At 48.2% G+C, this 16,056-nt stretch overlaps 1 protein-coding gene across 1 annotated transcript in view; it reads right to left on the bottom strand.

Moving 5' to 3' along the window:
• pcxb (pyruvate carboxylase b) overlaps nt 1-16,056 on the bottom strand; it is a 343,108-nt gene that overhangs the window by 66,508 nt on the left and 260,544 nt on the right. The window contains exons 11-16 of the mRNA XM_067401859.1: nt 12,636-12,780; nt 12,447-12,536; nt 2,487-2,708; nt 2,077-2,233; nt 1,115-1,355; nt 539-788 (exon numbers count right to left, since the gene is read on the bottom strand). Coding sequence (XP_067257960.1) covers nt 539-788; nt 1,115-1,355; nt 2,077-2,233; nt 2,487-2,708; nt 12,447-12,536; nt 12,636-12,780 — 1,105 coding nt within the window. The remainder of the gene's footprint in view (nt 1-538; nt 789-1,114; nt 1,356-2,076; nt 2,234-2,486; nt 2,709-12,446; nt 12,537-12,635; nt 12,781-16,056) is intronic.

Genomic DNA, 16,056 nt, shown 5'->3' on the forward strand with positions numbered 1-16,056 from the left:
GACTGTTTCAACTCACTGTTGTTTGTATTGTTTACACACACACACACACACACACACACACACACACACACACACACACACACACACACACACACACACACACACACACACACACACACACACACACACACACACACACACACACACACACACACACACACACACACACACACACACACACAGATTTTTATACTGTTAGGTTATATTTTTTGGGAGAAGAAGAGAGAGGAAGTGATAGGAGAGGGGAGATGGGAACATAATCGAGAAAGAACCTCGAGCCAGAACTTGTGTTCCCTGAAGCACTGTGGTGTATGTCAAGAGCGCTGCCTAGTAGCCTAAGGCTCTGTCTCAATTTTTAAAAGTTGAACTGTTATTAAAGTACAGGTTTCGCTCTAGTTCAAGTTGGTCAAGTGAATTTGCTGCACAGACCAACAGATAAGAGAATGGTGAGCTGTTCATTGCTACATTACTGACAATGGAGCTTTTTTGCCTGTGAAATTTAGTTGACCGCACCTTTATACAATTCTTGTCCACTCACCAGTATCAAGTTTGGTTCCTCTGGTGCAGGCTACAATGGCACCCATGCTCGGTTGAGAGGTCATGCCTGCCATTGAGTCCACTGCTACATCAACTATATCTGCGCCTGATTGTGCACAGGCTAACATTGCCGCGACTCCTGCACCTGCCGTATCATGAGTGTGAACGTGGATAGGGATGTCTGGGAAACGGTCCCGCAATGCACCGATCAGTATACGGCTGGCTTCTGGCTTTAGCAGGCCAGCCATATCCTGAGAAGAAAAGAGAAAAGAGCAGCTTTTAACCACTCAAGCAAACCCCATAGAAAAGAAAATCAGATTTTGATGATCACTGTATCATTACAGCAGATCAACAAAGCAAAAGAAAGAAGAAACAGAAATAACAGAACTAAAAGGATTATTACTGTCAATGTCTTGAGTCATTACGTCTTTGATTAACTGCCAAAAAATACCATGCTATTTCCTCAGTCCTAACACAAAAAACAGTCGATATACCAGCAAATTCTTCACCTCTGTTTTTGTGAGTGTTGAACATATGATTGTCAGGACAATACTGTGCGATGCACACGTTGATCTACCTTAATAGCCAGTATGTGTGTTCCAGCCTTAACTAGCTCATCGGCCAGCTTCAGATAGTACTCCAGTGAGTATTTCTGTCTCATGGGGTCAGACACATCTCCAGTGTATGAAATGGCCGCCTCCACCACACCTCCCGCTGCCCCTGCTGCTTCCATCCCCAAAAGCATGTTGGGAATATAATTCAAGGAGTCAAAAACACGGAAGATATCCATTCCATTCTCTTTGGCTACCTCACAGAATCTAGAAAAAGAGAGAGTGAAGATCATTGGAAATGAGGTTTTCAGCTCTGCACTACAGCCAGCTCCTTCAGAAGTGACAGTTATGGTTTATAAGAGTAAAGAGCGACATTTGTGTGAATGCACAGTTAAGTCAAGCCACTGAAATCAGACATTTTGCTGCCTGCCACAATACTTTACAACTGATACAATCAGTGTGTTGTTTTTATTATGAAATATGACATTTTTAAGATGAAATTCACTATATATATATATATATATATATATATATATATATATATATATATATATATATATATGTATCTTTACCGAAGCTGTAAAACTTGGAAGATTATTAGTGTATTTGCCTATAATGAAAGCATAAGAAAATCCTAACTACTGTGTCTACAAGCAGATTACTGCAAAATAGCTTAATACTCAAGCCAATATAAAAAATGAATGTGAAGGGCACTACAACTGTGTTTACTGCTGCAACGGTATCAGCTCTAACTCTCAATCCTTCTATTGTGTGTGTATGTGTGCTTGTGTTTTCATGTTGTGCCTACAAATGTAATCACCTAAATTGTGTGGGCAAGCCAACAGCCCTCACAAGGAAAATAGCTTAATAATACATATACTAAATAATATCTTAATAAACATTTAAATATGCAGAAAGGTTTCTGTGAGGGAAAGATTAGAAGTAGAGGATAGAAAATAACAGCCAACAGAAATGTGTGTGATCTCACTTGAACACAGCATTATCAGGGTAGTTTGTGTATCCCACAGCATTGGCTCCACGTAGTAGCATCTGAAATGGGACGTTGGGAATCAGAGCTCTCAGCTCCTGGAGTCTCTTCCACGGACACTCCCAGAGAAAACGCATCGCTACATCAAATGTTGCTCCTAGAGACAGAAAGAGAGGTTTTAAGGTCAAGTCATAGACTGAAGTGATATCAAATGCTGAATTGATCCTCAGTAAGCCAAAACACCCATAGAGCTGAGGAACATCTAAAAAATCATTGCAATACAAAGGCAATAATCTTAGTCACCGTAAACATGAACATTCAATTACTGCTGACTGAAGTAGAGTAATTACTTCTGTGTGAATGTATGTGTATCAAGATATGACTAAAGACTTTGTGAATGTGTCACATGCCTCCCCAGTTCTCCAGGCTGAAGAGATTATTGAAGTTGTGGCTCACAAAGGGAGCAATCTTCTTGAGGTCATGTGTCCTGACGCGAGTTGCCAGAAGGGACTGGTGGGCGTCTCTGAAAGTGGTGTCCATCAGTAGAAGACCCTGGTGCTGTCGAATTGCCCGTGCAAAACCCTCAGGACCTTCTTTCAACAGGACTTCACGGAAACCCATGGGCGGCTCACCTAGACAGATAAAAACAAAGTGATTTGTACACAGCACACATATAAAGCAAGCTGATCAACCCAAAACACCTTGATAAAAGTAGGGGACTATTTGGGGTGTACAATATTTACAAAAATTATGATCTCAATATTTTCTGGGATTTTGTTGATAAAAATAATAAAATTAAATACTGTGTTTTATTTTATTAAAAAAATATGTATAATAATTTTTTAATAATAAATAATAAATTATGTTTTATTTTATTTAAAAAATAAAATTATACTTTAAATATTAAACTAAAACTGCCAGTATGTGAAAGTAATTCACTTAATTAGTGAGTCATTGAGCTATTCACTCAGCTGATTCATTCAGGCAAGAAGCAAGTGAATGTCTTCATGCACAGGTCATAATTACTGACTCAACAAATCATTGACCAGATTCATTCAGCTGTTTTGCTTCCGCTTTGTTTAGAACTATTTTAGTAGGAGAAATAGAGCAAAAACAGACAATATTGATAACTAACAATATTAACTTGTTTATTTAACTGCCGAATAAAATCAATATTAGATTTACAATTGTGCTGATATTCCGGAAAACAGTATTCCTGCTCATGTGATATTGCTAAACTATATAATATGATCTAAATATAAGACAAAAACTCATTTTTGCCTCCATATCTTACATTCTGAAGACATTCTAACTGCATTCTAATAAGTTAAAACATGCAGTGAATGTGTGCATTCTTAAGGTGCCTTTTTGTTTGTTTTTTGCAAAGTGAAACGACAAGATACACACACACACACCCCTAGGTACTGTATCATCTATTATTTATCTACTATTAACTATTGACTCTTTGCTAAACAGTTATAGACTGATGTTGCAGTAGTCCAACTGCTTCTCATTGTGGGCCTGTCACACGTACAGCTTTGAAACAGGTGATCAATTGAATGAGTGCCACTGACACTTCTCACTGATTCTCTGTCATGCAGTTTCTCATTTTGGCAGCCAATCAAAGTAAATCTGAAATAAGAACAGGAACGTCACATGAATGTTTGCTGAGGAGAACAGGAAGAAAAGGATGTGCTGAGCAGCTAACACCAGACCATGTTTCTCTGCTAAACTTTTTACACCTGTGCATTGTTTTTTTTTTTTTTGTCTGGAGCTCACGGGTTAGTAGCAAAGCTACAAGAACCCACCAACCAACAGACACCTGGAAATTCCTACTATTCATTGATCTCAGATGCGGCAGTTTGAGTGGCCATTAACCAAGCAGGCAGGTGGTGGTGCCACTAACTTTTATGAGGCAAACACGTAAAAACTATATTAAAAAAAACAAAAAAACGGGTGGACTGCTAGCTTATTCAAGCAAAAATAAAAGTAAATCATGCTGTCCAATAAGAGAGGGAGTATGAGATAAAAAAAGGATGGGGGAGACCGATGATAGAAATGCAGTAAGAAAGACATTGATGCATAGATTTGCATATTTCAAGGCATAAATACACCCACATGTGGGTTTAAATGTATGTGCCTCTGTGGGAATTTCTCTGTATGGAATGCTGGCGGCCATATGAAAGGAAAGATGAAGGCCAAAGCCTATTTATCGCTCATTGTGTGTCTGAAACGCACATGCAACACACACAATACTGAGGAGCATCTCATGAGGCTTGGGATACACCTACCACAGATGTGACCTACTTACACAGACACATGCATTTTTTATCCCATGAAAGACCCTTTCCACACACATACCTACATACAAGGCACATATTTGGTCCAATTATGTAGGGGGAACGATTTTGTATATGCTTTACAAACTACAACCAGCTCCACTGAGAACTCTCAGCTAAAGCAATGAGCACAGGAAGAAAGGGGGAAAATTTTTTTTGGATACGCGTACATGTATGCACACAATCCATCAGGGGTCCTTTGGGAATCACACACATTTTTTTCCCCAACACATCATGTTCAACAAACAAGAAAAAAGTTATGCCAATGAGAATTGGAGAAAATTGGCTAAATTAATTGCACACACACATATGCATGGACATATCTATCCCTCAGGAATCTCTCTCTCACACATGCAGAGGGAACATGATATGCGGCTCACACACCTAAACCCCTGTAATGAGATTTCTAATGTGACCGGATCCCTCTTTCATTTGGCAGAGGGAAGGAGAGAAGGGAAGGATTAAAGCTGCATTATCACACTCTAGTCCATCCACAGAGAGAGAAAGAGAGAGAGAGAAGAGGGTGGGGGAATGCTGCCAATGTTTAGGGCAGCTATAAACAAGAGTATGGATTCCACAAACATCTGTTGTGGTACACTTTTGATGTGGCAAGTGTGTTTGTGATACGCGTGTGCAGATTTGGGGAGTAACTAAACTATCAAAAAGGAACAATGCTACTAAATTAAAGGGGTAGTTCACTCAAAAATTTAATTTTTAATTTAAAATTTATCCAATTTATTCATGCATAAACATTGATTAACACACAGACAAAGTGTGCATAAAATATGGCAAATGAAAACTCAAACATGCTTGACATACAAGAATATTAATTTATGAACTTTTTAAAGCTTGAAATTAAAAAAAAAAAAAAAAAAAAAACCTCTCAGGTCTCATTAAAGGATTCAAGATATGAGAAATCAAATCTTCGGTAACACTTTATAATAATGTTAAGATTTAAAGGATTAGTTCACTTTTAAATAAACTTTTGCTGATAATTTAATCACCCCCATGTCATCCAAGATGTCCATGTCTTTCTTTCTTCAGTCGAAAATAAATTAAGTTTTTCTGATGAAACATTCCAGGATTTTTCTCCATATAATGGACTTCAATGGGCACCAAACGGTTCAAGGTCCAAATGACAGTTTCAGTGCAGCTTCAGAGGTCTTTAAATGATGAATAAGGGTCTCATCTAACGAAACGATCGGTCAGTTAAAAAAAATAAATAATAAAAAAGTTTAAGTTTTATAAGCACAAATGCTCGCCTTGCTCTGTTCTGCAATGCGCGTTTGTGACGTCACGTAATAAACAATTACGTTGAAAAAGTCACGTTTGACGTAGGCGGAAGTACCAACTCAGTGTTTACAAGTCAAACGCAGTTTACAAAAAAAGGTAAAACAACTAATGGTTCTTCCATCCTGTGTTGTCAGTGTCATCAGACTGTCATACCCTTCTCCATCAGAACAAAAACACCTCTAAATGGGGTCGCACACCGGACGTGAAGCTCGGCGCCGTGCAGCGTTGCGTCTTTGACAACTCACAGGTATCGCACACCGGCCGCGCACATTATATACATGCAAAAGGAAAGAAAATGCTACGTTTATTATACATTTTTAGACTTTATTCAAGCTGTTAAACTAAAAGTGTTAAACGAATGTATCTTGCAGCACAGAGTGAAGTCAGTATGTACATTAACGACGATTTGAGAGAAATATAATATACATTTAATGTAAAACAATGTACATGGTGCTCTGTGGCACGGCAGGATTTTGAGTCGTTGCTGGGCGCCGCCGGTGTGTGTACACTCATAGAAAACAATGCGTTCAAATTTTTAAGATGTGGCGCAGCGCTGAGCTTTGCGTCCAGTGTGCGACCCCCTTAAAACGCTGTTGCTCAGTTACAGTGGAAATCCATTTTGTCTGGTAATGCAGCGAGATGGAAACAGGGACTCAGCGACTGATTCTAATGGCGGGATTGAAATGGTCCAGTCGTGGCAGCATTGAGATTCTTCCTCTGTTGGCAATGGTTGGCATTTGACACATGTCCTTACACAACGCCAGTGAAGTTGCCACTCTCACTGGCCAATGCCAGCCAAGACGGCGAAAGGGGGGCGGTACCCGCCACTATATAATGCGCCGTCCTGGCGGCATAAGCTCAGAATCTTCCTTTTCACTTCAACAATTAATAACTTCGAGACAGCTGTGGAGAAGACGCGAAGTAGACAGATTACCCTCTCGGCGTTCCAGCATGTCTACCTTCTGCACGCTGTGTTCGGGGCCTATCGAGGCTCCGGACACCCACGAGTACTGCATTCTGTGCCTGGGACTCGCCCATGCAGAAGCAGCACTCGCCAGGTCGGGCTGCCCACACTGCGAGGATCTCCCAGTGCGGGTGCTGAGGGCTCGGAGGAGCATCGCCCTTGGTGAATGTCCTAGGCAACGTCCCACTGCCGCTGACGAGCCGCTGGTGGGACAGCCGCATAGGAGCGATGACGCGGGAATGAGGTGTGACTCACCACCCCGCCCTCCTGTTTACTTCACCGAGGAGAGTCTTCGACCCGCCCCCGGCGCGTCGGAGATGGTTTCGTTCGGCGCGGCGAGGGATGGCGATCCCGACGAGGCCATGTCCCTAACGGCGTCCGAGAAGGACTGGGCAGACAACCTCCTGGAGGAGCGCTCTGAGCCGGAGGGGCAGGTGGCGTTTCAAGACGAGCTTGTTAGGGTTCTTACTAGGGCCGTGAATGATCTCGGTCTTGAATGGGATTCCCCCGACGAGCCAGCGAAAAGCAAACTGGATTTGTGGTTCCTTCACTTGGGCCGCCGAGCCGCCGCTCCAAGGAAGCGAGCCCCTTTCTTTCCAGACCTGCACGAGGAGGTCGCTAGGACCTGGGCCGCGCCCCACTCGGCTCGCGCCCACGGCAGCGGCTCGGAAATTTTCACAAGAGTTGATGGCGCTGAAGCCCGTGGTTATGCGTGCATTCCGCCAGTCGAGGAATCTATCGCGGCGCACCTCTGCCCTTTGTCAGCTTCCCTTAAGGCAGGCGCTATGTTGCCGTCAAGACCCTGCCGTGTGACAGCGCATATCGCTGATAAGGCATACGCCGCCTCAGGTGAAGCAGTTTCAGCACTTCACACGATGGCGGTACTTCAGGTTTTCCAGGCTCAGCTCCTGAAATCCCTGGACGAGGGGAAGGCGGACCCCGAAGCGTTTAAAGATCTGCGCGCTGCGACTGATTTTGCCCTGAAGGCAATGAAGAAAACGGCCCAGGCGATCGGACGAAGCATGGGCTTTATGGTTGTGCTCCACCGTCATTTGTGGCTGACTCTTACAGAGTTAAAAGATGCAGATAGGAAGGCGCTGCTCAACGCTCCTTTATCTCCCTCCGGCCTTTTTGGGGACGCCGTGGAAGCGATTGCAGAGCGCTTCTCTGAAGCACAGAAGCGTTCCAGGGCGATGAGTCATTTCCTTCCGCGACGGGCGCCCCAGTAGATCTTCTTCGGCTTCAAACAGGCCGCCGAAGCAAGCTCCCTCTGCTCCCGCCCCTTCGGCGCCAGACCCGGAGCCTGCTGCACGCAACAAAACACCCTGGCAGAGACCGCCGAAGTTGCGTCACGGCTTTAAGAAAGGCGGCCGCCCCGGGACTGCTCCTAGTTCATCGGAACAGAAGCCTCGTTCCTGACGGGAGAGTGCAGAGGAGGAGGACGCTGAGCGAAGGACCCGCTGCGAAGCGTCCGAGGTGTTCTCGAGAAGTCCCCTTGGCGGTTGCAGGCGACTACGAGAATGTTTCTGTTGTGAATGTAATAAAGAATGTTACAACCTCACAAAAAGAGCTTTTTTCTCCTCCTCTAGCAGCGGCAGCTTCTCGCACTCTATGCTCAGGCGAACTGCTACAGATACAATCGGGCTCGCAGCTCTCCCGTGTAATCTCACATACACGACTCGCCGTCTCTCAACGCGCCCATTCGTCAAGAGAGCTGTCAGCGTGCTACCCCAGTATACAGCGACGTTGTCCTGAATACAGAAGGCGGGGTGCCCCGTCCTCTGTGCCAATTTGCGAGCGCTTGGCGGGCTGTTATGGGTATTTCGGATTGGGTGCGGAACGTAATAGAGAACGGCTACACTTTGCAGTTTCGGCGCAGACCGCCCCGTTTCAATGGCGTGGTTATGTCGACAGTGCCGGCTCACAAAAAGTCAGTGCTGAGGCAAGAAGTTCTCAATCTCCTTGCAAAGCGCGCGATAGAAGTGGTCCCGCCAAGCGAGAGAGAGAGCGGGTTCTACAGCCAGTATTTTGTCGTTCCAAAGAAAGGCGGTGGCCTCCGTCCGATATTGGACCTGAGACCCATCAACCGGGCTTTATTCAAGCGCCCTTTCAAAATGACGACATTGAAACAGATCCTCGCGCAAATTCGGCCCGAAAATTGGTTTATTTCAGTAGACCTGAAAGACGCATATTTTCATATTCAGATCGCCCCTCGTCACAGGCGCTTTCTGAGATTTGCGTTTGATGGCACAGCATATCGGTTCACAGTTCTGCCGTTCGGATTAGCCCTGGCTCCTCGCACGTTTTCAAAATGTGTGGATGCAGCGCTTTCCCCCCTGAGAGCGAACGGAATACGCATACTCAATTATTTGGACGATTGGCTAGTTTTAGCCCATTCAAAGGATGTGCTCAACGGCCACAAACGCACTCTATTGCTTCATTTGGAGAACCTGGGTCTATGCGTAAATACGCAAAAGAGTATGTTATGCCCCAGCCAGTCAATCTCGTATCTAGGGGTGGAGTTGGACTCGGTCGCGATGAGAGCGCGTCTAGGTCAGGAGCACGTTCGCGATTTGATGTCCGCCCTGAGTGCTTTCAGTCTGGAATATCAGAGGCTCTTGGGACGGATGGCGGCGGCCGCGGCGGTATGCCACCACGGGTTGCTTTATATACGCCCCCTCCAGTTATGGCTGAAAACTCAGGTACCAAGGAGAGCTTGGACAATGGGCCATGCCCGCGTTGTGGTCACTCGCAGGTGCCTGAGCGTGCTCGGGCCGTGGTGGAATCCCGACCTGTACCAACGAGGCGCCCAGCTGGGCATGGTTACGCGGCGGAAAGTGGTCACGACGGACGCGTCGACGACGGGCTGGGGAGCTCATTGCGATGGCGTTCCGGCGTCGGGCTACTGGACGGAATTGGAGAAGACGTGGCATATAAATCGCCTCGAATTGAGGGCGGTCTTTCTGGCTCTTCGAAGCTTCCTCACACAAGTCCGGGGCCATCATGTATTGGTTCGTACGGACAATGTTTCGGTGGTATCGTACATAAATCGCCAGGGCGGAGTGCACTCGCGAGCCCTTTACGAGCAGGCTGCGCAGCTTCTACTGTGGGCCGACCACCATCTGCTCTCCATCCGAGCGGCGCATGTTCCGGGCCACCTGAACAGCGGCGCGGACATGCTGTCGAGGGACGGGACCCCTCAAGGAGAATGGAGATTGAACCCCCGGACAGTGAGACTGATCTGGGAACAATTCGGGAAGGCGGAAGTGGACTTATTCGCGACGGAGGAGAACACGCATTGTCCTCTGTTCTTTTCTCTGTCGCGCTCTCCCCTGGGAGGAGACGCACTGACGATGCCATGGCCGAATGTTCGCCTTTATGCATTTCCCCCGCTGAAGATATTGTCACAAGTGCTGCACAAGATCAGGGAGGAGAGAGCGTCGGTGCTTCTAATCGCCCCGTATTGGCCGAACAGGCCTTGGTTTCCCGATCTGCTAGAACTGTTAACGGCTCCCCCGTGGATGATTCCACTGAGACGAGACCTTCTGTCGCAAGCGGGCGGGTCGATTTGGCACCCCAACCCCGAATGGTGGAAACTTCATGTGTGGGTAGTGCAAGGGAGCCGGTAGATCCGAGCGTTCTGTCTTGCCGTGTTATGGACACGATTACGGAGGCGTGAGCCCCTTCTACAAGGCGCCTGTACGCTTCTAAATGGGCAGTATTTGTGAAATGGTGTGAACTGAATGGTCTCGAATCGGGAAGCTGTCCCGTCTCGGGCATTCTAGATTTCTTGCAGCAGCGATTGGACGGCGGCAGTATGCCTTCCACTCTTAAAGTCTATGTGGCAGCTATTTCAGTTTTTCATGTCCTTATCGATGGGCGCTCGGTGGGCAGACACGACCTAGTGGTAAAATTTTTGAGGGGTGCAAGGCGACTAAGACCCTCTCGCCCCCCCACGGTGCCATCATGGGATTTAGCTCTTGTGCTCGAAGCGTTGACTCGGCCGCCTTTTGAGCCGCTCATGTCAGTCGGCTTAAAGGAGCTCTCACTTAAAACCGCGCTGCTACTCGCCCTCGCTTCAGTGAAATGCGTGGGGGATTTGCAAGCGCTTTCTATTAACGCTGATTGCTTGCAGTTTGGGCCAGATGATTGTAACGTCACACTCAGGCCGAAGTTGGGTTACGTGCCTAAATCACTGTCAACGCCGTTCAGAGCACAAGTGATAACTCTTTCGGCTTTCACCCAGGAGTCAGTGGATAACGCCCCTCATCAGGAGTTATGTCCAGTGCGAGCTTTGCGAATTTACATTGACCGCACGGCTCAGTTCAGGCTCTCTGAGCAGCTGTTTGTGTGTTTCGGCGGCAGTACCAAAGGACGTCCCGTCTCTAAGCAGCGGCTATCGCATTGGGTGGTTGATGCGATCACTTTGGCCTATTCTAGCCAAGGAATGGAATGCCCAATCGGTGTCAGAGCGCATTCAACGAGGGCGATTGCATCCTCGTGGGCATGGACTAAAGGCGTCACCATCAAAGACATTTGTATGGCGGCGGGCTGGTCGTCGCAGAATACCTTCGCCAGGTTTTACAATTTGGACGTGTGTTCTCTAGCCTCACAAGTCCTGGCGTTGAGTACAACTCGTATTCTGCCTGCAGTTCCCGCCCACTAGCTGAGGCTGGTGGTTTCAACTAGGTCGTATAAGTGAATCTGGGGGCGGAGCCAGCGCTACACCCAGTCTGTGGCGCTCTCCCCTTCATGTTGGCAGAACGAGCTGTATGATGCGCGTTGTTGCCGCGTACGTTATGCCACCATAAGCGACCTGGAATATGGGACACAGTGCCAGCAGTTCGTCTATGTCCTCGCAATGAGCACGGGCTCACTATGAATTCTATACAGTCCCCAAAGCGTCAGCTTCTGACGCCATGTCGAGAGACCGTTCTCGAAAGGGAACGTCTCCAGTTACTATGGTAACCTCGGTTCCCTGAGAGACGGGAACGAGACATGGCGTAGACTGCCGTGTTCACCGCTCAGGTCTGCTGTACTCTCGTTCAGTCGGAAGATTCTGAGCTTATGCCACCAGGACGGCGCATTATATAGTGGCGGGTACCGCCCCCCTTTCGCCGTCTTGGCTGGCATTGGCCAGTGAGAGTGGCAACTTCACTGGCGTTGTGCAATAGGATTTCAGGAGAATTAGGAGAAAAGGGAGTCCCCAAAGCGTCAGCTTCTGACGCCATGTCTCATTCCCGTCTCTCAGGGAACCGAGGTTACCATAGTAACCGGAGACGTTTGTGTAACATCAGCAACACATTATTAGCTGTTTGATAACATAGTCAAGAAAAATGCTAAACATATTAATTACCGTTATGTGTCTGATAGTGGGCGAGTGGAGGCGGAGCTGATTTGCATATAATATTCATTGATCCGCGTATAATAAATGAGGCAAGGTTGTAGAGTTACATTCAAGCTATTTTAAAGCATGAAGAACTTTTTTCAAAGGAAATTTGACAAATTTAAGTATGTAATTTTGTTGATCAAAGATGAGTTTTAAGGGATAAAATTATTGACTACGGGGGACATTAAATATTTGTCAAAATTGTATCATCTCAATAAACAAACCATTAGTAAATCATTAGTGTATAATGTATTGATGTATTGTGAAGTTGTAAGCTGCTATGTGTTTAAAAGCACAAGCATTCAAGTGTTCAGTATATTTTAGAGGCATAATTTATGTACTATATTAAATAACTTTTCTGTATGTGTGTGTGTGTGTGTCCTACCCAGAGAAACAAAAGTAACAACTGGATCAACAGATGAGGATTTGGCTTTAACTGGAATAGGAGTCATTGGTCCATTTACCATGATGTGACCTGTGGAGAAATACAGCAGATGTTTAAACACAAATGCACTCTCACGCATTTTAGGCCATCACAGGTGCAACACAACGATAAATGCACACACACACTGACCCAGATAATGCAGGAGTTTCTGGGCTCTGTTCTGTGTAGGTTTAAGGTTGAAAAGTTCCTGGTTCTCATCAATAAACTGGGTGTCAACTGTGGAATACAGGAACTGGCTATTGCTCAATACATTCTGCAGGAAGGGGATATTAGTCTGAAAGAGAGAAAGGAGAGATTTAGATAATCAACTGACAGTCACAACACATGCATTTATTTAATGTGGCAATTAAACATATTAACTAGTGCAAGATGTCAGATGCTCTACACAGCCACCAAATGAATGAAGTCAGTTTGGGATGCCCACCATCTAACAGCAACCAACAACCAGCGTAATTCATTTAATTTTTTAATAATTTGCTTAATTAATAAACGTCTCGGTTACAAAGGTAACCCTCGTTCCCTGAAGGAGGGAACGGAGACGTACGTCGGACAGACCGACGAATAGGAATCTCGCCAGAGAAGCCAATCTACTTCGAGTGTAACTAAACGAGCCAATGCACATTGGCATGCAATCATCTGCATCAGCTGCTCACCTCGCAGCGCGGGTATATAATGAGCAGCAGGTGCGTTGCATCTTCAGGTTTTCGCTGAGGAGCCGAACCAAGCAGGCGGCAGCACAGCAGGACAACAACTGTGGCGACGGGACGTACGTCTCCGTTCCCTCCTTCAGGGAACGAGGGTTACCTTTGTAACCGAGACGTTCCCATTCAGTCGGTCACGTTCGACGTACGTCGGACAGACCGACGAATAGGAATCCCTACCAAAGCGCCACAGGAGCTGCCCTCCTCCAGCGCTCTGTTGTAAGCCACCTGAACCCCCTTGCCTGCGGACGGTGGGACAGGGCTAACACACAGAGAGGGTCGATCACTGTTGTTCCAAAACCCATTCAGTGAGACTATTGGATAACGCTGGGAAAGCGTAACCTTCGTTTGAAGGAACGCTGCGGAAGCCACATCCTTCCCCGAAGGAGTTATGTGGAGAAGTACATATGGACTAACCCTGTAGGGCTGTGCTACATATGGAAGAACTGGGGTGACTCCAACTCGATAGAGATGGGTTCTCCCAGAGGGAAAGACACGGGCTTCGTTTAAGAGCAGCCGTGGAAAAGCCATATGGGATCCCCGTAGGGTCACACATATGGAACCCAGCCTAAATCCGGTTCTCAAGGATACAACGGAGTATAGGCCTGGCGCCAGACGCTCCGCCACGTCGGCTGCCGAAGGGTAACCGGAGGACTCAACAGGGTCTGCCCGTAGGGACTCTCTGGAGAATAGAACGCGCATGTAGCGCAGCAAGCCGACACTAAGCCGGGGCCTCTCCGTGCCTCTGACCTGAGGCGAGAACACGGGAGGAGACCGGCTCGACACGAAGGCTATAGTATCTAGCGAACGTGTTAGGTGTCGCCCAGCCCGCAGCTCTACAAATGTCTGTTAGCGAGGCGCCACGAGCCAGCGCCCAGGAGGATGCCACACCTCTCGTGGAGTGAGCATGCAACCTGAGCGGGCAGGGCACGCCCTGAGCTTGGTAAGCCAGGGCGATGGCATCCACTATCCAGTGGGCCATCCTCTGCTTGGAGACAGCCTTTCCCTTCTGCTGGCCTCCGTAACAGACAAAGAGCTGGTCTGAGGTCCTGAAGCTTCGAGTTCTGTCTATGTACAGTCGCAAGGCGCGAACTGGACAGAGCAAAGCCAGGGCTGGGTCTGCCTCCTCCGAGGGCAGCGCTTGCAGGCTCACTACCTGGTCCCTGAAGGGAGTGGTAGGAACCTTGGGCACATAGCCAGGCCGGGGTCTTAGTACCACATGGCTATCACCCGGCCCGAACTGTAGGCACGATTCGTCGACCGAAAATGACTGCAGGTCCCCTACCCTCTTGACGGAGGCCAATGCCACCAGCAGCAAAGTCTTCATAGACAGAATCTTTAAGTCTGCTGACAGCAAAGGCTCAAAGGGAGCAATCTGAAGTGCTCTGAGCACCAGAGTAAGGTCCCAAGAGGGTCTGGAGGGAGGGGGGACGAGGAGGGATTTAACCGTCTCGCCCCTAAGGAACCTGACGACCAGGTCGTGCTGACCAACAGATTTGCCATCTATGTGGTCGTGGTAAGCGGAGATAGCAGCAGAATGGACTTTGAGGGTGGAGGGGGACAGCCTACGCTCCAACCCCTGCTGCAAGAAGGAAAGCACGACACCGATCGAGCATCTTCGGGGGTCTTCCCGGCGAGAAGAGCACCACTCGACGAACAGGTTCCACTTCGAGGCGTAAGCACGTCTCGTAGACAGTGCGCGAGCCGAAGTGATGGTGTTAAGTACCTCGGGGGGTAAGTCACCTAGAACCTCCGCGTCCCGTCCAGGGACCAGACATGGAGTTTCCAGAGGTCTGGACGCGGGTGCCAAAGAGTGCCCCGTCTCTGAGAAAGAAGGTCGTTCCTCAGAGGAATGGGCCAGGGAGGGGCTGTCGCGAGGAGTGAGAGTTCTGGGAACCAGGTCCGGTTGGGCCAGTAAGGCGCAATCAGCAAGACCTGCTCCTCGTCCTCCCTGACTTTGCACAGAGTCTGTGCAAGTAGGCTCACTGGGGGAAACGCATATTTGCGCAGGCCCCGGGGCCAGCTGTGTGCCAGTGCGTCTGTCCCGAGTGTCCCCCCGGTCAGAGAGTAAAACAACTGGCAGTGGGAGGTTTCTGGTGAGGCAAACAGGTCTACCTGAGCCTCTCCGAACTCTCTCCAGATCAGCTGAACCACCTGGGGGTGGAGTCGCCATTCTCCTGGCAGCGCAGCTCGTGATAGCTCGTCGGCCACACGGTTGAGCACACCGGGGACATGAATGGCGCGAAGCGACCTCAGAAACTTCCGACTCCACAGGAGGAGATGGCGGGCGAGTTGCGACATGCGACGGGAGCGTAGACCACCTTGATGGTTGATGTACGCAACGGTCGCAGTGTTGTCCGTACGGACCAGTACATGCTTGCCCCGTAGCAGGCCTTTGAGGCGGCTCAGAGCAAGGCGTACTGCCAGCAACTCGAGGCAGTTGATGTGCCAATGCAGATGGGGTCCCGTCCAAACCCCTGACACTGCATGCCCGTTGTACGTGGCACCCCAGCCGGTGGCAGAAGCATCTGTGAACACCACAGCATGCCGGGACACCTGTTCTAAGGGCACTCCTGCCCGAAGAAACAAGGGGTCCGACCACGGACTGAAGGTTCGGCGGCACTCCTGAGTGATTGACACCCGGAACGTGCCACGCTGCCACGCCCATCTCGGGACTCGGCCGTGAAGCCAGTGCTGAAGCGGTCTCATATGAAGCAGACCGAGCGGTGTTACAGCCGCAGCAGCCGCCATATGCCCCAGGAGCCTCTGAAAGAATTTCAGTGGGACCGCTGTCCTGCCGTTGAACGTATTCAGGCAGTTCAACACTGACCGAGCACGTTCCTCTGTGA

The sequence above is a fragment of the Chanodichthys erythropterus genome, chromosome 11 (genome assembly GCF_024489055.1).
Source record: "Chanodichthys erythropterus isolate Z2021 chromosome 11, ASM2448905v1, whole genome shotgun sequence".
Lineage (NCBI taxonomy): Eukaryota > Metazoa > Chordata > Actinopteri > Cypriniformes > Xenocyprididae > Chanodichthys > Chanodichthys erythropterus.